This window comes from Heptranchias perlo, chromosome 7 (assembly GCF_035084215.1).
Source record: "Heptranchias perlo isolate sHepPer1 chromosome 7, sHepPer1.hap1, whole genome shotgun sequence".
Classification (NCBI taxonomy): Eukaryota; Metazoa; Chordata; class Chondrichthyes; order Hexanchiformes; family Hexanchidae; genus Heptranchias; species Heptranchias perlo.
The window spans coordinates 62,992,930-63,020,303 of NC_090331.1; the positions used below are offsets into that span (position 1 = coordinate 62,992,930).

Consider the following 27,374-nt stretch of genomic DNA (forward strand, 5'->3'; position numbering starts at 1 on the left):
CTCCTTTGAAATGAGGTGAAAATAACGATTATTAAGCATTCAGCTACTTACAGGGGGACCAGGAAGACCCTGCAAACCAGTAAATCCACGATGGCCTTTCTGACCTCGTTCACCTTGAACTCCATTTTCACCTTTGTCACCACGGGGACCTTGAGGGCCCTATGGAAGTCAATGCAAGATTAAAAATATGAATCTCCGTGATAAAAAAACTGTAGCATCATTTGATAACATTAAAGAACTTATCTTTTAATAGATAATGGAGGAAGGAATTCTGGTTTCATTTTTGTATCATATTCTACTTCTACCAATTTAGAAATAGCATCAGTATGCTAACATTCGTTCAGAAGTATACTTTAGGTCACCAGTATCTTATAAATAGATTGCTTCGCATATAAAGTCATAACAAATGCGTAGGTTCATATTTAAGAGTATAGTGGTCCTCGAATTACACCATAAAATATTAGCTTAACACGTCCATATGAAATTCCTCTCTCTGCTATTTTAGCAGTGGCGTTAACCCATTTATTTAAAATGCATTAATGACTCGATAAAATAGGAACAGAGCAATTTGAAATGGCCACATTAAGCAATCGTATGTTTAGCCACAATTTCAGGGCCAGTCTCCTGTTTTAAACACTTCAAGAGTGAAATTGGGTAGCGACAGCCTGCCGGTATGAACTGGGCGCAGCTGATGGTCCCTGTACCGGAATGGGCAGCCCCGAGGCACCCTCAATATTGGGACTCGGGCCTCATTTAAATTAGACCGGTGAGCTGCGAACGCCTGCTGCGCATCCTCAAGCAACTCGCCGGTGAAGCAGATTTAAATTTCGGGACACTGATGCACTTCAGGTAGGTTGGGGAGGGGGTGTCGATCAGGAGGGGTGTGAGATGATTTGTGGGGGGCGAGGGGGAAGAGAGGAGGCAGTCAGCAGAGGGCTGGGCGGAGGCTATTAATGGTCTTCGGGACTTTCCACATTCAGATAAGTATTTTTTTTTAAACTTACCTTTTTAGTGGAGGCCTCCAGCGGTCCTTTGAAGGTCCGTTGGTTAGGCCACATGTAGACTTGGTTAACCTCAACGCAGTCGTTTGTGCAATGATATATCACACTAGATTGAGTTAAGATGTGGAGATGCCGGTGATGGACTGGGGTTAACAATTGTAAACAATTTTACAACACCAAGTTATAGTCCAACGATTTTATTTTTAATCCCACAAGCTTTCGGGGGCTTTCCCCTTCCTCAGGCGGTGTGGAAGTGACAATTTCGAATCCTTCGCATTTAAAGATCACATAACAAAGCCTGGTGATTACTGCCCATTGCCAAGGTAATCACAGTGAGCAGACAGAAAGGTGTCATCTAAAAGGCCACTGAATATACAACCCCCCAAAAAAAAAAGAGAGAGAGACAGAACGAAGACAGTCAATGACCCGTTATATTAAAAACAGATAACATTTGTTCGCTGGTGGGGTTACGTGTAGTGTGACATGAACCCAAGATCCCGGTTGAGGCCGTCCTCATGGGTGCGGAACTTGGCTATTAATTTCTGCTCGACGATTTTGCGTTGTAGTGTGTCTCGAAGGCCGCCTTGGAGTATGTTTACCCGAAGGTCGGTGGCTGAATGTCCATGACTGCTGAAGTGTTCCCCGACAGGGAGAGAACCCTCCTGTTTGGCGATTGTTGCGCGGTGTCCGTTCATCCGTTGTCGCAGCGTCTGCATGGTCTCGCCAATGTACCATGCTCTGGGGCATCCTTTCCTGCAACGTATGAGGTAGACAACGTTGGCCGAGTCACAGGAGTATGAACCGTGCACCTGGTGGGTGGTGTCCTCTCGTGTGATGGTGGTATCTGTGTCGATGATCTGGCATGTCTTGCAGAGGTTGCCGTGGCAGGGTTGTGTGGTGTCGTGGACGCTGTTCTCCTGAAGGCTGGGTAATTTGCTGCGAACGATGGTTTGTTTGAGGTTGGGTGGCTGTTTAAAGGCAAGTAGTGGAGGTGTGGGGATGGCCATAGCGAGGTGTTCGTCATCATTGATGACATGTTGAAGGCTGCGGAGAACATGGCGTAGTTTCTCCGCTCCGGGGAAGTACTGGACGACGAAGGGTACTCTGTTGGTTGCGTCCCGTGTTAGTCTTCTGAGGAGGTCTACGCGATTTTTCGCTGTGGCCCGTCGGAACTGTCGATCGATGAGTCGAGCGTCATATCCTGTTCTTACTAGGGCGTCTTTCAGCGTCTGTAGGTGTCCATCGCGTTCCTCCTCGTCTGAGCAGACCCTGTGTATTCGCAGGGCCTGTCCATCCCCTATGGACAGGCCCTGCGAATACACAGGGTCTGCTCAGACGAGGAGGAACGCGATGGACACCTACAGACGCTGAAAGACGCCCTAGTAAGAACAGGATATGACGCTCGACTCATCGATCGACAGTTCCGACGGGCCACAGCGAAAAATCGCGTAGACCTCCTCAGAAGACTAACACGGGACGCAACCAACAAAGTACCCTTCGTCGTCCAGTACTTCCCCGGAGCGGAGAAACTACGCCATGTTCTCCGCAGCCTTCAACATGTCATCAATGATGACGAACACCTCGCTATGGCCATCCCCACACCTCCACTACTCGCCTTAAACAGCCACCCAACCTCAAACAAACCATCGTTCGCAGCAAATTACCCAGCCTTCAGGAGAACAGCGTCCACGACACCACACAACCCTGCCACGGTAACCTCTGCAAGACATGCCAGATCATCGACACAGATACCACCATCACACGAGAGGACACCACCCACCAGGTGCACGGTTCATACTCCTGTGACTCGGCCAACGTTGTCTACCTCATACGTTGCAGGAAAGGATGCCCCAGAGCATGGTACATTGGCGAGACCATGCAGACGCTGCGACAACGGATGAACGGACACCGCGCAACAATCGCCAAACAGGAGGGTTCTCCCCCTGTCGGGGAACACTTCAGCAGTCATGGACATTCAGCCACCGACCTTCGGGTAAACATACTCCAAGGCGGCCTTCGAGACACACGACAACGCAAAATCGTCGAGCAGAAATTAATAGCCAAGTTCCGCACCCATGAGGACGGCCTCAACCGGGATCTTGGGTTCATGTCACACTACACGTAACCCCACCAGCGAACAAATGTTATCTGTTTTTAATATAACGGGTCATTGACTGTCTTCGTTCTGTCTCTCTTTTTTTGGGGGGGTTGTATATTCAGTGGCCTTTTAGATGACGCCTTTCTGTCTGCTCACTGTGATTACCTTGGCAACGGGCAGTAATCACCAGGCATTGTTATGTGATCTTAAAATGCGAAGGATTCGAAATTGTCACTTCCACACCGCCTGAGGAAGGGGAAAGCCCCCGAAAGCTTGTGGGATTAAAAATAAAATCGTTGGACTATAACTTGGTGTTGTAAAATTGTTTACAATAGATTGAGTTAAGGAAGTTTAAGTAACTAACAGCTATTGTATAGAAACCTGTATCATTCCAGATAAAGGCCCAGTGGATTCCTATTTTAGCTAGTAAGTGTATAGGAATGTAAGAAATTTCAGGAAATGTAAAAAGCCATTTGGCCCCACAAAGCCCATTTAAATTGAAACCTTGCTGCTGAGTTCCAATTTATTCTATCTTCTTACCGATCTCACGCATGTGTCAGCTTCCAGAGTGTTTGTAGTCTACCTGTAGCCAGTTCAAAGCATGATACAGGCCTCTCCAAACCACATGAAGCTCTTTTCCTGAACAGTCATGCTGACCTGACATTTTTTGTCTTTTGTCTAAAATCATTTATCAATTGAGTTTTATAATCTTGCGTAGACTGTAAATATCAAAAGGATCTATTTATCTTTGAACTCGACTCCTTGACTGGCTAATCAGCTTTTCTTAGCACAACATACACCCGAACCTGATGTTAGACAATCATATGAAAGCTGTAGGGAACGATTCATGATGCTGAACGTATATCTCTGGAGAAGGGAGACATATTTTCTACTGTGCTCTTTATTTGAACTAGTTCTTTCGATTCAATTTATTTTTTAATTTTGACATTTGCTGTTTAAATAATAGACATTTTGGAGTCCATATCAGTTTTAGTTGTATGTATTCCAAGAGGGTGATCTCCGCCAGTAGCGTAAAACGGGCTGATCGTGGATCGGCAGCCCAATTATACTGCGCCCGGTTTTCTTTTCCATTTAAGTCAATAGAAAAGAAAATCGGGCGCAGTGTAAAACAAGCTGCCAATTCATAATGAGCCCATTTCACATTATCGGCGTAGACCAGTTCCACCCCTTAAGAATCTTTGGAAGGAGTTATATCTTAGTTATAATAATTTATGGTGATAAATCAATATTTTGTCTCAATACTGCTGTTCCGGAAGTGCAACAGTAGATTAGGTATGAAGTAAGTTGATAAGTTATTCTAAACCATACAGCTATTTTGATGGTTTTAATATATAATAAGAGCTGCAGTACAACTAGTCTTCACATGGTTTTCGAAAGACTTTCTTCTCTATAATCAGTGAACATGGGTTCAAGTCTGGATTCATGTTCTTACATGTCGAATCGTGTTTTTATATTGGGGGGATAGAATGTATCTCTCGTTTTTTCTTTACGTACGGTAAATATATATAGATAAGGCTGCAGCAAAACTTTATTTTTTTTGGGGGGGGGGGGGTAGCGTTTACCTTCTTCTGTGACTATGGTGATAGAATGTCTTTTGATGTATTGGAGCACAGCGGCTGAATTTACGGTCTGTTATACATAACCTCGGCGCTTGCATAGATTAGCCCATCTGCACTCCTAGGTATGGAGTAAAATTTCCTGTATACTGCTCCAGCAACCCATGTAATATTTCCTTACCAGTCATCCCCGTGGGCCTTTAAATTAAGCTTCTAATTCAACACTAAATCATACAATTTTGTGCTGGACTTACATAAGTATTGCTAAAGCTTATTCCAAGTAAAACCCTGACATCCCTCAGAAAGAAAGGCTTTCATTCCACCATTCTATCATTATGGAAACACAACAGATAGAAGTGACCAGCACACAACTCAACCATCTCAACCTCAAACCTAAGCCTCAAAGGTGAAAAAATTCTTACTCAGGTCTACAAATACATTGTTTTTGTTACATATAAAACGTACGTTTTTCTAAAAATCCTTATGCACAATAAGTACTCTGTCAAATCATAAGCTGAATATAATAAAAGAATAGTCAGCACGGATTTCATAAGGGAAAGTTATGCTTGACCAATCTTATTGAATTCTCTGAAGAAGTAACGGCAAGAGTAGACAAGGGTAATGTAGTAGATGTAATATATTTGGATTTTCAAAAGGCCTTCGATAAGGTACCGCATTATGGACTCAAGACTAAGGTCAGAGCATGTGGAGTTGGGGACAGGTAGCAGAATGGATAGCAAGCTGCTTAAAAAACAGAAAACAGAGAGTATGGGTTAAGGGTCGCTACTCAGACTGGCAAAAGGTAGAAAGTGGTGCTCCACAGAGTTCGACGCTGGGACCATTGTTGTTCACAATTTATATTAACAATTTGGACTCGGGAATTGGGAGTACAACTTCAAAATTTGCGGATGACACCAAATTGGGGGGTGTTAGTGCGAAGGAAGAGTGTGTCAAAAGGCAAGAAGACACTAATAAACTCGTAGAATGGGTGTGTAATTGGCAGAAGAATTTCAAAATAGATAAGTGTGAGGTGGTGCATTTTGGTAGGAGGAATAAGGAGGCCACATACTGCTTGGATAATAAGATAATAGGGTAGAGGAGCAAAGGGATCTCAGGGTAGAGATACACAAATCAGTACAAGTAGCATAAAAAAGGCAAACCAAGAATTAGGGTTAATTTCTGGAGGGATAAAATTGAAAAGCAGAGACGTTATGTTAAACTTGTATAGAACATTGGTTAGACCACACTTCAAGTACTGTGCACTGTTCTAGTCTCCATATTATAATAGGGATAGAGAGGCATTTGAGAAGGTGCAAAAAAGATTCACAAGGATAATACCAGAACAGGATGTACATAAAGGCTGGACAGGCTGGGGCTCTTTTCTCTAGGAAAGAGAAGGCTGAGGGGTGACCTGATGGAGGTCTTTAAGATAACGAAAGGGTTCGATAGGGTAGACGTAGAGAAAATGTTTCCACTTGTGGGGGAGTCCTAAACTCGAGGTCATAAACATAAAAGATAGTCATTAATAAATCCAATAGGGAATTCAGGAGAAACTTCTTTACCCACAGAGTGGTAAGAATGTGGAAAGCGCTACCACAAGGAGTAGTTGAGGCAAATAGCATGGATACATTTAAGGGGAAGCTAGATAAGCATACGAGGGAGAAAGGAATGGAAGGATATATGCTGATAGGGTTAGATGAAGTAGGGAGGGAGGAGGCTCATGTGGAGCATAAACACTGGCATAGACCAATTGGGCCGAATGGCCTATTTCAGCGCTGTAGACTCGATGTAGAGATAAACAAATATATTATGATTGTTATTGAAGATTGTATTTAAAATAAATGTATGCTGACACTGGAGATGTCATTAGTATATAACTACATTTCATGAATCCTGGATCAATCAAGAAGTCATCTGGATAGAATATAAATCAGGATGTGCATTCATTGTACAAAGGCTAAATAATGGTCAATTAAACAGCTTACTGGTAGTCCACGCCCCCCAGCTCGACCAGAGGGACCCAATGGGCCATGAGAACCCTTTAAAAAAAGAGGGAAAAAGAGTTACCTTCACCATACAAAAGATGCACATCCAAGAACGTTGGCATTACTTAATGGATGAATACAACAAACATTAGTGAAATTTTAAAAACACACCGGGGTAGAGTTTAACTTTTGCCACTGGGTGGAAAAACTGGTGGGAGCGGATTGGCTGCCCGTTTTGCACCCCACCTGATTTTCCTTTTGGGTCAAGTCAATGGAAAGTTAAAATCGGGAGAAGTGTATAATGGGCGGCCAATCTGCTGCCGCCTGTTCCCCGCCCGGTGGTAAATGTTAACATCTACCCCATAGAGTCACGGCTGTCAGTTAACCAGTGCTACCTTACATGGATCTCAATCAAAATGTTACAATTTCAAAACAGTATGTAATGTATAGGTTTGCTAAACATATGTTATTGAACTAGTCGATTAAAGTGCAACTTAAATTAATATACTAATAAAAACAAGATGTTTTAAAGATTATCTTGTTCAATGACAACATCCCGGCTACAGTGCTGAAGACTTATGTTCCAGAAATAGCTGCCCCTCTAGCCAAGCTGTTCCAGTACAGCTACAACACTGGCATCTACCCGACAATGTGGAAAATTGCCCAGGTATGTCCTGTCCACAAAAACCGGGACAAATCCAATCCGGCCAATTACCGCCCCATCAGTCTACTCTCAATCAGCAAAGTGATGGAAGGTGTCGTCGACAATGCTATCAAGCGGCACTTACTCACCAATAACCTGCTCACCGATGCTCAGTTTGGGTTCCGCCAGGACCACTCAGCTCCAGACCTCATTACAGCCTTGGTCCAAACATGGACAAAAGAGCTGACTTCCAGAGGTGAGATGAGAGTGACTGCCCTTGACATCAAGGCAGCATTTGACCGAGTGTGGCACCAAGGAGCACTAGTAAAATTGAAGTCAATGGGAATCAGGGGGAAAACTCTCCAGTGGCTGGAGTCATACCTAGCACAAAGGAAGATGGTAGTGGTTGTTGGAGGCCAATCATCTCAGCCCCAGGGCATTGATGCAGGAGTTCCACAGGGCAGTGTCCTAGGCCCAACCATCTTCAGCTGCTTCATCAATGACCTTCCCTCCATCATAAGGTCAGAAATGGGGATGTTCGCTGATGATTGCACAGTGTTCAGTTCCATTTGCAACCCCTCAAATAATGAAGCAGTCCAAGCCCGCATGCAGCAAGACCTGGACAACATCCAGGCTTGGGCTCATACGTGGCAAGTAACATTCGTGCCAGACAAGTGCCAGGCAATGACCATCTCCAACAAGAGAGAGTCTAACCACCTCCCCTTGACATTCAACGGCATTACCATCGCCGAATCCCCCACCATCAACATCCTGGAGTTCACCATTGACCAGAAACGTAACTGGACCAGCCATATAAATACTGTGGCTACAAGAGCAGGTCAGAGGCTGGGTATTCTGCGGCGAGTAACTCACCTCCTGACTCCCCAAAGCCTTTCCACCATCTACAAGGCACAAGTCAGGAGTGTGATGGAATACTCTCCACTTGCCTGGATGAGTGCAGCTCCAACAACACTCAAGAAGCTCAACACCATCCAGGTCAAAGCAGCCCGCTTGATTGGCACCCCTTCCACCACCCTAAACATTCACTCCCTTCACCACCGGCGCACTGTGGCTGCAGTGTGTACCATCCACAGGATGCACTGCAGCAACTCGCCAAGGCTTCTTCGACAGCACCTCCAAAACCCGTGACCTCTACCACCTAGAAGGACAAGGGCAGCAGGCACTTGAGAACAACACCACCTGCACGTTCCCCTCCAAGTCACACACCATCCCGACTTGGAAATATATCGCCGTTCCTTCATCGTTGCTGGGTCAAAATCCTGGAACTCCCTTCCTAACAGCACTGTGGGAAAACCTTCACCACACGGACTGCAGCGGTTCAAGAAGACGGCTCACCACCACCTTCTCAAGGGCAATTAGGGATGGGCAATAAATGCCGGCCTTGCCAGCGATGCCCACATCCCATGAACGAATAAAAAAAAATAGGCTCCAAACTGACTCATCCAAAAAGTATCAATGATTAGCACGTACTAGTAAAATCTGGGATTTTAACATTTAACTAGTGGGACAACTAGTTTACTCAACAATGAAACCGAATGCCCCATAGAATCTGGGACATATTAGGACTATGCTCTGGAACCTCTATTTATGAATATATCAATGACTCATTAGTTTACATACACAGTAATCATTCTCTGACCGAGGTTTTAAATCTACAGTTATTTCCAATTTTTGGTCCACATTATTCATGAAGTTATCAGTTGTGCTTGGATGGAACTATTTCGGACATAATGTGTTTTTTTTCTTCCATTTTTAATGTTAGCAAAATGTCAATATGGTATAATGCAGGTTTATTATCATACTGCCACGTTCTTCTATTTAGCTCAAATAGAGGAAGATGGCAGTCCTTTACTGACAAGAAAAGAAAAATCAGAGAAAAGCATTGCCGTTAGATATTTAACACTGGAAAACTTACTGTTTCACCTCTCGCGCCCGCCTCTCCAGTTGGACCAATGGGACCTGGGGATCCAGGACCACCTTGTACACCTGGGACACCTGCGGGCCCTGGATCACCACGATCACCCTATGCACAGAAAACAAGGCTGGTTACCAGAACAACAAAACAATGATCAGTTTGAAAAAAAATCTATAACTCTTCCATGTGATCAGTGATATAAATAGTGCAAATACAATAACAGAAGCTCAATAGAATTTATAGTTTATTTATGGAACATTTTTCTTTACCATCTCTCCTCCACGACCATCGCGTCCAGGAGTGCCATCAATTCCTGGACTACCCTAAGTAAAAAGGAAATCCACTAATTACCAGAAGTGCAACCTATAACACAACATACAATAACTAAAAGTGCCGAACCGTAGCTCAGTAGTAGCAATCTCGCCTGAGTCAGAAGGTTGTGAGTTCAAGTCCCACTCCAGAGACTTGAGCCCCAAATCCAGGTTGACACACTCAGTGCAGTACCAAGGGACTGCTGCCCTGTCGGAGGTGCCTTCTTTCAAATAAGACGTTAAACCGAAGCCCTGTTTGCCCTCTCAGGAGGACATAAAAAATCCCATAGCACTCTTTCAAAGAAGAGCAATGGAGTTCTTCCTGTTATCCTGGCCAATATTTATCTCTCAACCAACACCACTAAAACAGATTATCTGGTCATTATCACTTTGCTGTTTGTGGGATCTTGTTATGCGCAAATTGACTTGTCACATTTCCTACATTACAACACTCCACAAGTACTTCATTGGATGTAAAGCACTTTGGGACGCCCTGAGGTCGTGAAAGACATTGTATAAATGCAAGTTCTTTCTTTCTTCTTTTCAATGAATGAAGATGTAAATAGCTGGATTTTTACAAGCATAAACTTGCTTAAAGATAAGATTCAGGCAATGTGAATATTTACTTACATCCTGACCAGATTCACCAGGTGGGCCATGTGCACCGTGTGGACCAATGGGGCCTGAAGGACCTCTTTCACCAGGAGAGCCAGTTGGTCCTTGTTTGCCAGGTTGACCCTGAAAATCCAACAAAAAACTGTCACACTATTGTCATTTTTATTAAAGTACAACAGTACAGTTCATTGTAATAAGAAAAACTTATACATTTATGAGTAAATTAACTTCTCTAAATGCAAAGAGACTTGAATTCTAAATATTTCAGAACTTGTTTCTCACAAGAAAATGCAATTAGAATTGATATTAATAACATGTTAATTATCCCTTTTGTTAATATCTTATTAGGATCAATAAGTGCATCAGACAGCATACTTCTCAAAGGGTTGAAGTGGGTCGCATTGGTCAGTTCCAATTTTTCATGGGCATGTGCCTCCATTACCCGATCATCATCAAAAGGCAGTTCATAGAAAATAGCTTCCGTTACCTTGGTGGGCACATGCAATTTGTTCAGATTGAACAGCTTACCAGATTTAGGAAGTAAGCTTCCTTCTAAATGACCCCTGTGGCATCAAATGCTTGAATCTTCTTGTCCTTCATCTCCCCGATCTGGAGCTTATCCACTAATTTTATCTGGGATAATATGGCAGTGTCCATTCTGTACTGCATGACAAGTCTGCCACACTGGATGGTCAAGTAAGGTTGTGCTGTCCCAAGCCGCAACTATTAGTTTTTCTTTATTCCCTGTTTCTGTAATCATTGACTGCATTTTAGGCGTCTGAACAGTTAATGAAACTGGGCAATGGAGGCACATAGGCAGGAAAATATCCAGCTGATCGCCAACTAATTGTTGGCAGCAGTGAAGAGCTATGGGCGGACCATCAGTCTCATGAAAATGGAGCTTGTGTACCAGCCAGCACCGGCCAAATCTTCGCTAATGGTGTGAGCTGACTGATGTGTCTCACACCAGTCTCTCTGGGAAATACGTTCTTTAACAATGCACACATCGATCCCATTAAAATAATATATCAATGAAAAAGATCATTAACATTTTCTTGACATTAACGTTAACTGAATTTGCTTTCGAAGAGAAAAAACAATGCATAGGAAGTCAGTATAGCATCACCTTGATGGTACATCAGTTGTGCTTCCAACTCTCCTGTATGAATGCAAGTCACAATGCCATATGAAGGAATTCAACAGTTTCCACAGGTGCCATTTATGATTGGTACTATGCATCAAGTGGCAAAAGCCAGTATAGCCATCTTTGAAGCAGTGCTTAATGAAGCACAGCTTCGTTAGGCTGGCCGCACAGTTCTTTAGGTTTGCAAAGCAAGAGTTCGACCTTTTAAAACCTCAAGGCATGTAACATCCCCACTGACGACTGGGACAACATGGCACCGGATAGGTCACTATGGCACTATACTGTTGTTTCATTTCAAGACAAATGGCTGTGTAGGTTAAGCAGAAAATAAGAAAAGTGTAAAACGACACAGCAGCTGCAGCAACGAACTGACTTCAACCAAACCATCCTAAGCTGCAGCCAGTATAGGGAAAACCTGTGGCATCCACAACAGGCTCATCAGTCACCAGCAAATAGACCAGAGACCTGAAAAACTTCTAATAATACAGTCATCCTTGAGGGACAATTCTTAATGGGACTTCCAACAATGGCCTAACAGACCAGTGCCCTTGGGGCCAGTTCAGGAGTGCCCAACATTTTGACCATCCATCATATTTATAAGTGTTTGCACTGTTCCAAAAGTATAATCTAAGTGATATCTTTTAAACTGAAATATCATCACTGTAAATACTTACAGCTAACCTATTAGTTGGATAAGCTCAATTTGATTTTATGATGTTTTTGTCTTAAAGCCACCTTTTCAGAACAACCACCCTTTCATTATATTTTCATCCCTCCTATCCTCTGACAAAAATTTGTGAATAGCCAATTTGGATTGTGAGCTTGGTTCAAATGTTGAACATGGTACTATCCGTATATATGTTTGAAAGGTACATTATCGGCATTCACTAACAAATCTTTTTTCGCCAGTCGAGGTAATATTCTACTTATTTTATTTAAGTTAAATTGGAACACTTAACTGATATATAGGTATCACTATTTTGCTTGGCACATAAATCGTGGAAGAATATATTCTGAACCAGAGCCAGCATGCAAAAATCAACTCAATTAAATGCAAAAAAAAGGTTAACATCTACATTACAGTGGATTGCGAACCTATGTGGCATGAGGACATAAAATTAAATGTTCCAATGCCAATTATTAAAGTAATTATAATGCTGTAATTTTGTAAGAATTTGGTCAAAAAAATTAAATGGGCTGTGGTTTAAAATTATAACTGATATACAATATAATTACTTCCATGCTTACTATAGAAAGTACTGCATTGCATTAGTAATTTAAGACATGACATGTGGTAAGTGTAACATGTTCAGGAGGAACAGGTTACTTTGGACCTATAGTTCCCACCACTGAGGATTTACTCGCCTCATGTCTGGGTCTGTTGTAGACTAATTGATAAAGATTGATTGCTATGATTAGTCAACAACTCCATTATCATTGTATCATGCGATTACCAGGATGGTAGAAGGCGAACTAGATGGATCTTGGTCTTTTTTCATTGAGCAATTCCTATGTTCACCTGCATTAAACTCAGAATGTACAATTTTCCATTTTCATGTAAAATGGCAATCAAGAAGTCTTTGATATGACTTTCGACATTCCAAAGTGAGATTAACAATAACTCAACAGATCCCCATGACTACTTGATATGCCAATGTTTTATGCATCAGAAATCTGTTTATCATTGTCGCTGCTAAGCAACAGCCTAAGAAGTGCCAAAATATGAACCAGTTTACAAGTTTTTCTTTTAATATAGCTAAAGAATCCTTTTAATGTACAGCAACTCAAAGTGAGGTCTTTGGGGTTAATTAACACAGTAAAGGGCTGAAGTCAAATATATTATTGCAGTTTTTACACCATAATGCAGATGATTGTTATTTTCAGATCGGCACAAATATCTATAGCTTCCGAAATGTTGTTCCTTAAATTAAAATATGTAGACTTTGTAAAATGAATGAAGCAGTTAATAAAACAATACTCACAGCAGGGCCTGGCAGGCCAGGCATGCCTCGTTCCCCACGATGTCCTGGCAGGCCTGCAATACCTCTTTGTCCAGTTGTACCTTGTGGACCTGGAGGACCATCTGGGCCCTATAAGTTGCAGCAGAGACACGTCATAAAGATACCAATTAAGGTTCCATTATAGGAATAGCCATAGCCATAGTCGGCGAACAGGGCTACAGCTAACACCCTGTGGAACACTTTCCAAAGTGGTTACAGCCAACAGCTTAAAATCGGCCCGGAATTTTCAGTGTAACTGTGGCGTAAGAGCAGCATAGCGCTGTTTCTTCACAAGGACATTCGCGGAAAACTGATTTATGCCGGTTTTATTTGAAACATCACTACGTGCGAATTTTCTCGCTCGGCTGCGCCACTTCTGCCAAAACCCTCTGCTGCTCATTTACATAGCCCCACCTACCATGCAAAAGACCAGCTCACGCGAGTTTCCTTCCTTTACACCAGTAATGTGCTGGCATAGATTTACCCCCAGAAATTTAAGTGCAGCAAGAAGACCCAGAGTCACCTGATTTCGGCATAACTGAAATTTCTGAAGTTTGATAATGATTTTCTTCATGTTTTTTTTAATAATTCTTCTTTCGGAGATCTCCACTATACTGAAGCAATGTGCTGTCATTCTCAGGGCACCTGAAATTTTTCCGACCCCTGCCCCCCAAACGCGTTTCAAAAGAATAAGCAGCTGGAATGGCCTTCCCAATGGGTGTATCCCTGTTCTGCACAATAATGGAAGCAGAAGACGACCAGCAGAGGCAAGAGGCTCAGAGTGAGGCACCATGGCAGAAGACAGCAGCCCACTTGATATTACCCCTATTGGTGGTGCTGGATTGGCGCTGGTTTTACACTGGTTTTTATGTTTTGGTGTAGGCAAATGCACAGGAAATTTGGACATAAGTTCACATTGGCAGAATCAGAGTAAATTTTGGCATAATTTCAGCATGAATGGGATCGAGAAAATTCTGGCCCATCATGTTGGCTGTACATGGCAACACGTTTTAATAAAATAGAAAACTAAACTATGTGACCAAAAAATAATATATATCCTTGAATTTTGCAGCACAACTAAAACCAATCGCTAATCTCTACAAATGTTATTTTTATAAGTGTGTGCATCATTTTACCTCTACTCCATTATATCAAGAAATTAAAGGCTGTACTTCAACACAAATACATTATTTTCAAAGTACCTGTCTCAGGTACTGTCCCTAGCTCTCTCTGCGACTAGTCCTATATACATATATGTATAGCTAATTGTTGAGCTTGCGCAGAAGATGGTGCTATACTAGGAATTCAGATCTAAGGTAGCAGATAGCTGCTTCAACACAACAATACACCTTGCTATAGTCTTTTTACTAAATTAACCACTGTCTTTCAAAAGTGTAGCATAACTAGATCAAATCTCTGCTAGCATGAACTAATCCTCACTGAAATATCTAAAATATTCTTAGTCTGAATTTAGCCACCAAATAGTTACAACATATCATAGAATAACAACTCCCCGTGATTTTGATTTGGTATCCTGTTCTGGAACTGGTATCCTGGTCTCTCAGTACTGGTTCTTCATTCTCATATTACTGCATTGTGTCTGTGCTTGTTGAAATGTGGATTGTCTGAGCTTGATCCCATCATATCTATGAGGATAGTAAGCTGTGCAGGTATTTCATGTCTTCTTTGAGGTGATGACAAATTTCTTCATCACCTGTCAACCTTCTATATGAACCTCTAAGATCTGATCTACATGCCTTTGGACATTGGTTTTCTTCAACACTTTCTCATGATCCATGGGCAGCACTCGCCAAATCTCTCTCCCTCACAGATGGGAGATTTTTGGCACCTTTGTCATAATAATAGGCCTCTCTACGCTTACACTTCCAGGGCATCAGTTATACCTTTTCAATCAGTTTTGATTTGAGTAAATATCTTGTTGTATTAGGGTCTTAGTTATTCAGGAAATTATTAGTTGCGCAAATATGTATTTTATGAGCAGCTTAAATAATACATGTAAACGGCATCTAATTCCATTGATCACAAAAATGTTCTTTCTTTCCTATCGTTATGACACCAGCATATGGAAGTGAGTGGCTGAATAGTATGTGCAGTCGTGGATCACTTGATGATGCCAGGTGTTGGTTAGCTGATGGATCATAGCGACAATAAATGAACCTAGAATTTTTCACTACTGCCATGGTGTCACTTAGCATGAAGACAACCATGATGACATATCTCTTAGAGGAGAACCAGGGTATAGAGATAATATTTGTATCATGAAATACTCACATAGAGAAGCAATCTCAATGTCAGTGAGTAGCTCTCTAGATCAGCATCCTTTTTAGCCTTGGTTGCTAATGGTTCCATGCACATTAGTCACTCTTTTGTACCTTGTTTGTTAATGCTCAGCTGATATCACGTTCACTTGAGTTGTATCTTACTGCCCTTAGGTCTTTCCATTGAACATAAAAGTAAAACATAACTAATATGGCCACGAGCTACAATCCAAAATATAAAATGTCACATGACAAACATCTAACACTTTTTCAAATATATTACTTTTCCAAGAAAACACAAGTTAAAACACTGAAAACCCTCTAATCAATAATGCCCTTTGGTGTTGCTATGTCCCATTCATAATGTAGCTCAGAGCAATATTTTTTATATGAATTCAATAAGGTCCTCACTCTATATTTACGTACTATTATGTAATAACCATTGTGCATCAGCCATTAGATTAAAAGTAACTAATGTGACTGTGCTAATAGTACATATTCTGAGTATATATCTCCTCAAATGGACACCCGCTGTCCCATATTTATTATTGTGTACAGCTGCTGGCTAATAATAAACAGCAACTGATGAACTAAATCATTTTGTATATATTGTAGGAAATGTATATTACACATATCCTGCCTAATTGCATAATTGGATGAGCTTCATTGTATGAACATCAATATTAAAGAGCAAAGGTAGGAATTTTATTTTTAACTGCTGGAATATCAATTTCATGGCTACATTCTATCTCACGAGAAACAGTCTATATAAATCAATGTTAAGCTTATGATTTTTAGAAGTTTAGTGGTACTTACAGTTGGACCATCTTCTCCAGGTTCACCTTTATCACCAGGGCTACCAGATGTACCAGGAGGGCCAGGATCACCAGTCTTTCCAGGTGGACCAGTGTCACCTCGCAGACCTGGTGGACCTTCCTTTCCAGGAGCCCCTAAGGGACCAGCAGGGCCTGGATCACCCTGAGAAAGATAAAAGAAAGAGTCATTAAAAATCTTTTATTCCTTTTGCACAGCTTAATTCTAATTGGGCTAACATTTTCTTATGCTCCAAATTTTACTTTTATCAGACATTGAGGGGATGATTTTAACAAGAGGGTAGGATCGGTGTGTGGGAGTTAGCACTGCTGGCTGAGTTCTATTTAGCAGGTATCTTTTCTTCAGCAGCACTGTTTGGTCCTAGGTAATAGACTGAAAAAATAATGACCAGATATCTCTTCACCAGCATTGTGCCAAAATCTTCATTTTCTATCAGTTGAATCTCATTAGATTAATTCAGCTAAAAGACAACATATTTATACTACAATGCTCTTAACATTACACTAACGTATTATTAGATATAAGCCCAGATCTGTAAGGGGCACTTAAACTCACAGCCATTTGATTCTGAGGGAAGATGCCCTCCAACGGAGATAAATGATGACATAATCTCTAACAACAACCCTAAACACCAACACTTAACAAGATGAACCAAGTTGCTTCAATTAGATTGACAACCATACAGAAAATTACCTTTTGTTATTTTACTATTGAAGTTAATGCAAATCATTACACTGGTTACTAGATTTTTTGAAAACAAATCATAAATTGAAGTGTAAGATTGATTCAAGGAATGTTACGTACAATGCTCACTATTGACATAGGAACATAGGAATAGGAGTAGGCAATTCAGCTCCTTGAGCCTGTTCTGCCATTCAACGAGATCACAGCTGATCTGTATCCTAACTACACCCACCCACCTTGGCTCCATATCCCTTGATACCCTTGTCTACCAAAAATCTAGCTATCCCATATTTAATATTATTAATTGAGCTAGCATCTACTGCTTTTTATGGGAGAGTGTTCCACACTTCTACCACCCTTTGTGTGAAAAAGTGTTTCCTAACTTCTTTCCTGAATGGCTTGGCTCTAACTTTAAGGTTATGTCCCCTTGTCCTACATTTCCCCCCAACAGTGGAAAAGGTTTCTCTCTACCCTATCAATCCCTTTCAAAATCCTAATTTATCAGTCTCTTATGTGGAACCTTATTGACTGCCTTATGGAAGTCCATATAAACTACAACCATGGACATTCCCCTGTCTACTACTTTAGTTACTTCCTAAAAAAATTCAATTAAGTCCATTAGACATGACCTACCCTTTACAAATCCATGTTGGCTCTCTCTAATCAGCTCAAATGTCTCTAAGTGCTCAGTCACCTTTTCCTTAATTATAGATTCCAATAACTTCCCCACAACAGATGTTAGACTAACAGTTCTATCATTTCCTGGTTTCTCTCCAGAAGAAAATTTTGTTACCAATTAAGAATGTATTTCCTTAGGAATCTTTACTTACAGTTGCTCCTGGTGGTCCAACTCTACCTGCAGGTCCAGGAAAGCCAGTGGCACCCTGGTTACAGAGGAAATATTGTTAAGTTATAGCCAAGACTGCATGTATTTTGATAATCTTTTGAAAAATATTGTTAATATCTAAAACAAACCAAAATTATATGCAATGATCCTAAAAATCTATAAATGGGCAGAACAGTGGCAAATGAAATATAGATTAAATGTAAGATTAGAAGAGAAAATGAGCAGCATACAAACTCTGAATGGCATTAAACTAGCTGAGGGTGAAGTTACAACAGATCTAGAGGTGTTAGCACACTAAGCACCTAGCATGCCCAGACATGGCAGAACAGCAGATCAACAAAGTAAATAGAATTCTGAAATATAATCCTGAATCAGTCAAGTATAAGTCAGAGAATGTCATGCTGAAACTGTACAGGGCTCTGGTCAGATTACATCTTGAGATTTGTTTCTGTTTCTATCAGCAAGGCACAAGATGGTGCGGAGAACAGCCATGAATTACATAAGGTAGTAAATGGTATAGAAAAAAGAAATCATGAGTACCACTTCAACCTAAAATGTGGCACTAGGACAAGGGACACAGGTTCAAACTGGTGAAAGGACAATTCAGGACTGATGTTAGGGGTTCTTCATGCAAAGAAACCTTGGAATCATTTAAGAGGCAGTTGGATGGTGTGTTGGGTGACTGTGGTTTCTCTAGATGGATGGGCTGAATGGCATTTTTCATCCATATTTATCTTATGATCACAGTTGCTGTAATGATAACAGAAATGATATGATGCCTAGCTAATGGAATTCAGTCATGGTTTCTGTCATTTTAATAAGAAAGTCAAACTATATTAGTACTTTAAATTACATCCATTTGTAAAGTATAAAATGTGTAGAATTGGTTGACTACTTTTGCATTTAAGACAAAAATACATTTTATTAATTATACTTGGATAATTCAGAAAAAATGCTTATGTCAGTAGTAAAAAAAGTAAAGACTTCTGGCTTTAGATTAACAGTAAAAAACAAGACAAATCCACATATGGAACAAATACTTGGTGTTGACATAGGCCAATAACTTTCTTTTTAATTCTTACTCTAGCACAGATGGGTTATGATAGTTGGGAGTGATCACATCATCAGTACTATTGATAGCAATGTAGAAATTTTAGTTTGAGGTGTACAAGTCAAAAATTGAGCTTATCCATCTTTAAACTTCTGTCTCTCAACTGGTTGAAAAAACAATCTTATGAATGAGTTTTCAACCAACTGGAGGTCATTTTTCAATCTAGATCTTGTCTCCAAAATGGCGAGATCCAGGATTGAAAATTACACAGAAGATCTAGGAAAAGAGTAAAGTATTTTAAACAAAAATGATTTATGTTAAAGAGAATAGGATCTATTAGCTAGAAATAAAATAAAAATATTGAGAAGTAAAATAATAAAAATTTAAAAGAGAAATTGGTGGAGAAAATGAGCCACTGAGCTAGTAGTATTTAAACATTTTTATTTTTACTTCAAATTATTTTTAGTGTTTTTTTTTAAGCTGTATAAGGTTAATGTGACAGTACTAATAATGGTTTGGTCCGCACGTAACTCCAGTCCCACAGTAGGTGGTTCACTCTTAAAACCATCTGAAGTGGCCTAGGATTCCAATTATTCCATTACAAAATTCTAAGAACATTTTCAGGTGGACCTATCGTTAATAACCCAGGCATCGGATCAGGACAAGACTCAGGCAATCGCAGCCTAGTTGACCTGGGTATATGTTGTCCAACCGCCAGGAGGAACCCACCAGAGGTGAGGGCATAATGGTATACAGTTGGCTGGATGTGGCTGTGGGAGTTCTCAACATTAATTCTGGACACCATGAAGTTTCATGGCTCAGGCCAAACAAGGCTAAGGACATCCATTGGTGCACTGTGGCTGCAGCATGTTGTATCCTCAGGATGCACTGCAGTAACTCACGTATATTACTTCAAAGGCATCTTTCAGGCCCCTGACTTCTACCACTGAAGAACAAGAACAAGATCATGGGACCACCATTACCTGCAAGTACTTCTCCAAGTAACACACCATCCTAACTTGAATGTATACTGCTATTCCTTTACCATTGTTGGGTCAAAATCCTGGAATTCCTTACCTAAGACCATTACGGGAGTACCATCACTACAAGGTCTTCAGCTGTTTAGGGAGAAGGCCACTACCTCCTTCTCAGGATAACAAGGGATGGACAACAAATGCAACCTTGCCAGTGTTATCCACAGCCCGAGAACATAGAAAAAATTAAAGAGCCAGCATGGTCTACTTTTTACTGATGTTTAGATGAGTAGATGCATTAAAATTCTAAAACATTATTTGTGACCAGGACATAGTGTAAGTTCTAGAATTATAGAGAACAATGTAACCACAGTCACTCCACTTCAAAATAATTCATTGTATTTGAAGCCCTTTGGCATATTTGAGAGATCTAAGGTATTATAAAATTATAAACCTTTCTTTCTATTCCCTAACTTAACACATTTAATACATTTTCTATGAAAGAAGCAATGGATTGAAATATACAATTCAAGGGGGAGAACTGAAAAAAGATACAAAGTTTGAAAATTATACTTACAGGTGGCCCTTGGGTACCACGGCCACCTTTTAGACCTGGGACACCAACAGGACCCTAGGAAATTAATTCGGAAGTGATAAGTTGAATAGTATATTATCCATAATCATAAACAACATCAAGTTATTAATTTCACGTTAATAACCATTTTAGTAATTTACTTACTGGTGGACCAGGGGATCCTGCTAGTCCTTGTGGACCCGGAGAACCAGCATCACCTTTCTGACCAGGCTCACCAGTTTCACCTTTAATTCCAGGCTGTCCATCAGCACCCTGTTTAAAATGAAATTGTGTAATTTAGTGGGTAGATACATTCCAAAATAGAGAGGAAAATCACCTTATATGTGATACCTACATTTTTCCAAATATAATTACACTTGTACCACAGATATAATTTTCAAAGCAGTAGGCTAGGGTGATGTTTCTTTTTATTGTGCTACAATAACTTCTCCAATGTGATTAAAGTTTCTTCATTTGCTTTTCTCCATCTGATTTCAATGTGTGTCATATTTAACATTTTCATGATGTGTAATGCTGGTTTACCGATGGTACAAACTGAATAAATAACAGGGAACAGCAAGGATTGAGTCTATCCCACGATTGGGTTAGACATCCCAATTCACTCATTACTTCATAGGTTAGGAGGTTTTTCTTGATAGAAGCACAATCTGGCTACCCCACAGTTCCTTGTTGTTTATCCTCCATATAACATAAGGTATAAAGTAATGAGCTCAAACTACTACTGTAGTTCACAATATCAATCGTTACATTTCCCAATCACCTTTGCCAACTATACACCCATATGTCAAGTTTGACTGAATAAGCTTAAATGGTTGATATATTAATTGTTTAACAAAAGCAACTGTTAATAGAACAAGTATCTTAAAGATAACATGTTATTTAAAGCAGCTTTGCAGACACGGGTAACTTACAGGTGGCCCAGAAAATCCAACGGGACCGGTGGGACCAGTCTCACCACGAGAACCCTGCAAAACAAAAATGAAAGTCACCATCTAGAAATTTTATAAATAAAGGTTTATAGGGGTTTACTGGATTACATATGGATGTGTGTTCCTGATCCTAAAGTTTGGGCTATTCTAATACACATTTCGATGAGTTTTAAGAACAGGAAAAAGTCATTGCACACAACAAGCCTGATTCTTTTTGATAAATCTCAGACCTACCATATCCCTCAGATTCTTTTTTCCTTTCGAAATATGTCTATTTGCCTCTTGAAACCATTCACACTTTCCACTTCAATGTCCTTTCCTACTAATATATTCCACAATTTAATTGCGAGAAATGGTTTTCACCTGCCTTCTCTTCTCGGTCCCAATTTCCTATTTTGTCTTGCATCTACTGATATTTGACCAATCTGCCATAATGCATAATCTCCCTGCATCAGTCTTTTCAATTCCCTTCATAATCCTGATAACATAGATGTGCCCCTCCATCAAAAATGTAATGAGCTGAAGATTCCCTTTCAAACATTAGAACAGCAACTGAATCAGACTGTAGTATCATGCATTCAATCATATATCCATATTTTATTAGAAGACAAGGACAATACATTTTTAGATAAGACTTTCAGAAATTTGATAGTCAAAACTAAAAGTTTTAATGTACCAAGCCTGTAAACCTGGAAAGGGTATATATAACTTCCTAATGATCATTCATTAGAAATCTAAATGTTGTAAAATATGCACTTCTCTCTTCCACAAACTACATCAGGAGTATTGCACTGCATAGTGTGAAACAAAAAATGACACCTACATATAAGGCTTCTGTTTTAACTTTATAATTGTTCAATGCAGCAATAAAACTTAGTGGGAACTGAACAAATCTGTTGAGATTCAGAAGACATCTATGACCAACCAAGGCAAAAGCAGAGTCAGCACTTTTAACAGTGAAACAGAAGCTTAAAACAAACTATTATGTGCTTTAGAATTACGGGTTTGGGTTCAAATTTGAAGTTCAGATCCAGAGAGTCATAAAACATACTTTTGAATCTGAAATTGTAATTTCAATTCCCCAGCATGGTCAAGTCCACAAAAATGTTACCTCATTTTTGGTAAAGTTATATATATCTTAGAATAACAATGTTTTATTATTTTCATTGTGTCTTTCATATTAAATGCACTTTACTCTGCTCCACACAATGGGGAAGAATTGCATTAGTCTCCATGTGTAGTGACACCTAAATGCATTCAAAAATAATGTATTCACTATGTTGCTATGCATAGCAACCAGAACAATTCTTCTCTCAATGTGTAATTTCTGTTTCCTACACTCTGTCTCAAAGGCTCTCTATGTAAGGTTACAGAACTGGTTAGTGTCAGATTTTTAGATGTGCGTTCGTGCCCCATTAAGGATTGGGTTCAACGAAAGACCAAATACCCACCAGAGAAAGGAGAGAGACCTATAATCCATCTACCTAGGCTTAGTTTAAAACTAGATCCCTGTGGTGAAAAGGTAATATTCCAACCCACTGTACTTTCTTTTTTGAAACACAGTTACAATGTACATTTATAACTTTTACTTACAGGAGATCCACGAGAACCCAGAGGGCCAGGAGGTCCAATAGAGCCAGGTTCACCCTACATTTATGTTTTTAAAAAAAAGTAGTTGTTGTCAAAGAGAAATAAACACACTAAAATCAAAATTTGTGTCAAAGCATAGCCTACCCACTTTTGAACAAAAAATTCTCTGGCATCAGAAATGATCGTGAAATGGTGCGAGATATGAAATATTTTACTTAAGGTGAATATGAATTACCTTATCACCTGCAGTACCAGCAATACCAGGTGGACCAGGAGAACCAGGCAGACCCTGTTGCAAAAACATAGTTAAAAAGAATAAGTCACACCACAACATTTGACATTATAGATAATAATAGACAACAAGGGGGGTGGGATTCTCCTCTTTGGAACAGAGTTCAGAGAATCCTAGAATCACAGAATCATACAAAGAATATATAGTTCTGGCAGAGCAGGGACTTCTGCCCACCCCTCTGAATCTGCCCTAGCCCCAATCCATTTTCCTGGGTCAGGACTCATTAACCAGGCCAGGCTGATCCTCTGAGGAATTCCCGCCGGGAAGGAATCCGCTTATGCCAAGGAAAAAATGCAGCACCAGAAAATTTGGCAAGGGACCTTTCAGGGGTAGAAGTGTCCCATAGATTACAGGACATGTCCCACTGAAGGCCTTGACTGAGACAGGGGCCTTCAACAGGCATGTGTCTGGGGCCAACGGCAGGGAGAGGAGGCCGCCAAAAGAGCTTCTCCCTCCATCAGGACACATCAGGGCCGTTACCACCACTTCATAGAACTAGAGAATTTTTCAGCACAAAAACAGGCCATTCGGCCCAACTGGTCTATGCCAGTGTTTATGCTCCACATGGGCCTCCTTCAACCTTAGTTCACCTCAATCTATCAGCATATCCTTCTATTCCTTTCTCCCACATGTACTTATCTAGTATCCACATGGCGGCTCTAGGAAGCAGTGGTATCATGGGCGGGATGAAGGAAAACCCACCAGGGACCCGGAGCTCGTCCCCTGCTACCATTTGCCTGTGGCAAGTTAGGAAGGAGAAGGCAGCAATGGTCCCAGCAGGGACGGGGGAGGGAATCCCAGTTGCGCTGGTGAGGTAGCAGTAGGCAGCACTTTCCCACCTTTTCAGACACGAGCCTGACCCATTTTGAATCCTCCCACGCCCCAAATGTATCAGCCTGAATAATACTTTTACATCTAATCTTTTTTGTCCAGCTGTTTAGAATCTAGTTTAGGAGATAAGTAGCAGATATATGCGAACATCCTTTAATTGGTTTCAAATCTATAAGAAGAACAAAGACTAAAATGAGGAGTTTGCTTACTCTAGCACCATCATTACCCGGATTGCCTTCAGATCCTTTTTCACCTGCAATACCCTGTCATATGAAAAGAGATTTTATTAGACAGGAACTAGGCACCAAATAATTTGGATTAACTATGCATGCATACGTTCAATGTAGGTACAGATGTTTGCTTACTCTGTCACCCTTTGGACCTGAAGGGCCAGAAGCTCCTCGTTCCCCGGGCATTCCCTGAAGACCTGGAGGACCTGGATCTCCAAGACTACCAGTAGGTCCAGAAAGACCCTAAAAATTAAAGAAACAATCACCAAAATGAAGAGCTTCTTATGTGGTGATTATTAGGATATTAAAAAACAGAATAACTTTTACTCTATTTACTTGCAGGTCAGCCAAACGCGATAGTCTCGTGACAACTTAATTAAATAATTAGACAGACTTCCTTTTTGTGTTTTGTGTTAAAGATTTTCTACACATTTTGTCATCATGTCATCTTGATACTCTTCAAATTAAAATTAGCTTATCATGAGTAAGATGATGTATTCATATTGGCTCAATGAGTAAAGGCACAGTTCATCGTGGTACTGAACCTTACTAACTACAATGGTCGAAGGTTCAATCCTTGGTCTGTGCTGAATCATTTAATCTCAGCTGAGGCAAGGTAGGAATTCTACAATTGGCCATAGCATCTCGAAATTAGGAAAGGGAAAACAAATCAGCAAGGATTCCCCACTTCTGAACACTGTCTAGTAACTACTGCAGTAAAGTGTATGTATATGGAGATCAAGTGAGGACAGGACTGAGCTCAGCTCTGATGCCTCCTGCGGTCATTCACTGGGATCACACATGAAAAATGGCCACTTGGGTGAGGTATAAGAGGGCTTATAACACCTGTGGAACCCTGGCATGACTTACTATCATCAGGAGAGGAGGGGAGAAAGTTAGGGGGAAAACTTGCATTTATATTGTGCTCTATAATATCCTCGAACATCCCAAACTGCTTCCCATCCAATTAATTACTGTTTGAAATGCAGTCACTGTTGTTGTACAGACAAAGAGTGAGAAGATGAGTAAAAATTGACTGATGTAATCACTGTTTAACAATACCTTAGCACCATCTTTGCCAGCAGCACCTGGAATACCTCTTGGACCTTGAAGACCGGGAGGGCCAGGCAAACCACGCTCACCTGGGATGCCACGTTCACCCTACAATAGTTTATCATATAATATTAGCTATGCACTGTGTTGTATCAAACACATCCCATATGTTTTACAGTAAGTTGCTATTATACTTACTCTTGGACCCAATTGGCCTAATGGACCAAGGTCACCTGGGATGCCCTGTCAAGAGATAAATTCTATTAATAAACTCAATATATTTGTGTTATTGGTATATCAAACAAACTGTGTGAGAAGATTTCATCTGGATGATTTTCCTTTGCCATTTAAGATCAGATCTTATCTTACCTCATTTCCAGGCTTGCCAGATTCACCAGGAGGGCCAGGAGGTCCAGGCAGGCCCTAAAGCATTCAAATGTATAAAATAAAATTATATTTTGAGTGCAATTCAGTTATCACTACCTATCGATTTCATTCAACATATTTTATTACCAATATTTTGTTTCCCCTCTATTAAGACAATATTTGTATGGTAACAGGTTTTTACATTGAAAGGTTGAAAATGAAATCTGTAATATGCAATTCCATTACTTTTGTTCAATCTACCATGCTCTTCATTTTAACTTGGGTAAACTTGCATCAAAATTCAAAACAGCTGCAAAATCAAATTTGATATTTCAGAAAGGGTTAAAAAAACTTGCTTTTCCACTTTGTTTACAATAAATTGGTTGATATTTTGTGAGCAAGATGCACGAAATATAAAGCCAGACTTGGTGTTGATATCAATTCGTAGGGTTACTATGTTTTTAGATACCTATTTTACACTTTTTAAGTAAATAGTCCAAAGTCCTTCAATCACACCATGGGATAATAACACAAAAACACTTAGTGTGTTTGGCTGAAATTTCTCTCGCAGCTATTTCAGCAGGGGCATGAAGCAAATGTATTTTAAACACCTCTTCTAAAATAGCAGAGACACTAAGCATTCATACAATGCTATCTCATGGTGCAATTTCAGGGCCTAAATGCGTACAATTAGTGCAAATTATAGAGATCTGCCATGGACCACAATAGTCTTTTCCAGTCCTGTATATTTCTAAGTTCCTATGATCTGCACGGGTTTTAAATATTCAAAAATCTGTTGGCAAAATAATTCATTTTCAATTAATTGAGATGTTAAATATTTAAGGTGACTAAAGTTCTGAAGCAATAATTGCCATGGTGCTGTATATAATGTTATAAAACCATTTTAGATGCCAGTACAAGAGGTAAATGACTACACCAACATTTGGTGTCTAATGTCCACATTACATTAGAAAGTCAGTAGATATTATCCACACAAACATTGCATATTAGAAGCCATCCTAAATAACAAAATGCTTCAGAATGTATTCATTATATAAATTTGTACCAAAATGTATTTGTTGTACATACCTGGAATCCTGGAGGGCCAGGAGGACCTTGTTCTCCTCTGTCTCCTGCTTGACCCTGACCAAAATAACAACAAAAATACATCACAAGGGATGATTTACTTTGTATGCTATTTGAAGTGAAGTCACAGTTGCATTCTTTATAAATGCATTAATAATTTCACTATCAGTAGCACATAGAGGAAATAGTTCCTCTGCATGCTTAAAATTTGCTTGTAAATACATCAATGCTGGAACTGGACTGTGTATTATCTTTGAGATATGAAGAGTTTAAGCAATTTTTGCATAATTCTAGTAGACTATGTCCTATTTGGTTACGCTAGTCTTTCTCCACATCAAAATTGTGTATATATTTATTAAAAATAAACTTGTAATAAGAACAAATAATATTCTGTTGCTCATTTTATAATGTTATGGACAACTG

The 27,374-nt window shown here is 40.2% G+C and overlaps 1 protein-coding gene across 1 annotated transcript in view; it reads right to left on the reverse strand.

Moving 5' to 3' along the window:
• The window catches only part of LOC137323784 (collagen alpha-2(V) chain-like), a 256,252-nt gene that overhangs the window by 16,517 nt on the left and 212,361 nt on the right, over window positions 1-27,374 (reverse strand). Inside the window, exons 30-48 of the mRNA XM_067987707.1 lie at window positions 26,955-27,008; window positions 25,869-25,922; window positions 25,698-25,742; window positions 25,509-25,607; window positions 24,582-24,689; window positions 24,426-24,479; window positions 23,329-23,382; window positions 23,097-23,150; window positions 21,486-21,539; window positions 20,719-20,826; window positions 20,557-20,610; window positions 17,938-17,991; window positions 16,406-16,567; window positions 13,293-13,400; window positions 10,182-10,289; window positions 9,510-9,563; window positions 9,241-9,348; window positions 6,662-6,715; window positions 52-159 (exon numbers count right to left, since the gene is read on the reverse strand). Of these exons, the coding sequence (XP_067843808.1) occupies window positions 52-159; window positions 6,662-6,715; window positions 9,241-9,348; window positions 9,510-9,563; window positions 10,182-10,289; window positions 13,293-13,400; window positions 16,406-16,567; window positions 17,938-17,991; window positions 20,557-20,610; window positions 20,719-20,826; window positions 21,486-21,539; window positions 23,097-23,150; window positions 23,329-23,382; window positions 24,426-24,479; window positions 24,582-24,689; window positions 25,509-25,607; window positions 25,698-25,742; window positions 25,869-25,922; window positions 26,955-27,008 (1,494 nt within the window). The remainder of the gene's footprint in view (window positions 1-51; window positions 160-6,661; window positions 6,716-9,240; window positions 9,349-9,509; window positions 9,564-10,181; window positions 10,290-13,292; window positions 13,401-16,405; window positions 16,568-17,937; window positions 17,992-20,556; window positions 20,611-20,718; window positions 20,827-21,485; window positions 21,540-23,096; window positions 23,151-23,328; window positions 23,383-24,425; window positions 24,480-24,581; window positions 24,690-25,508; window positions 25,608-25,697; window positions 25,743-25,868; window positions 25,923-26,954; window positions 27,009-27,374) is intronic.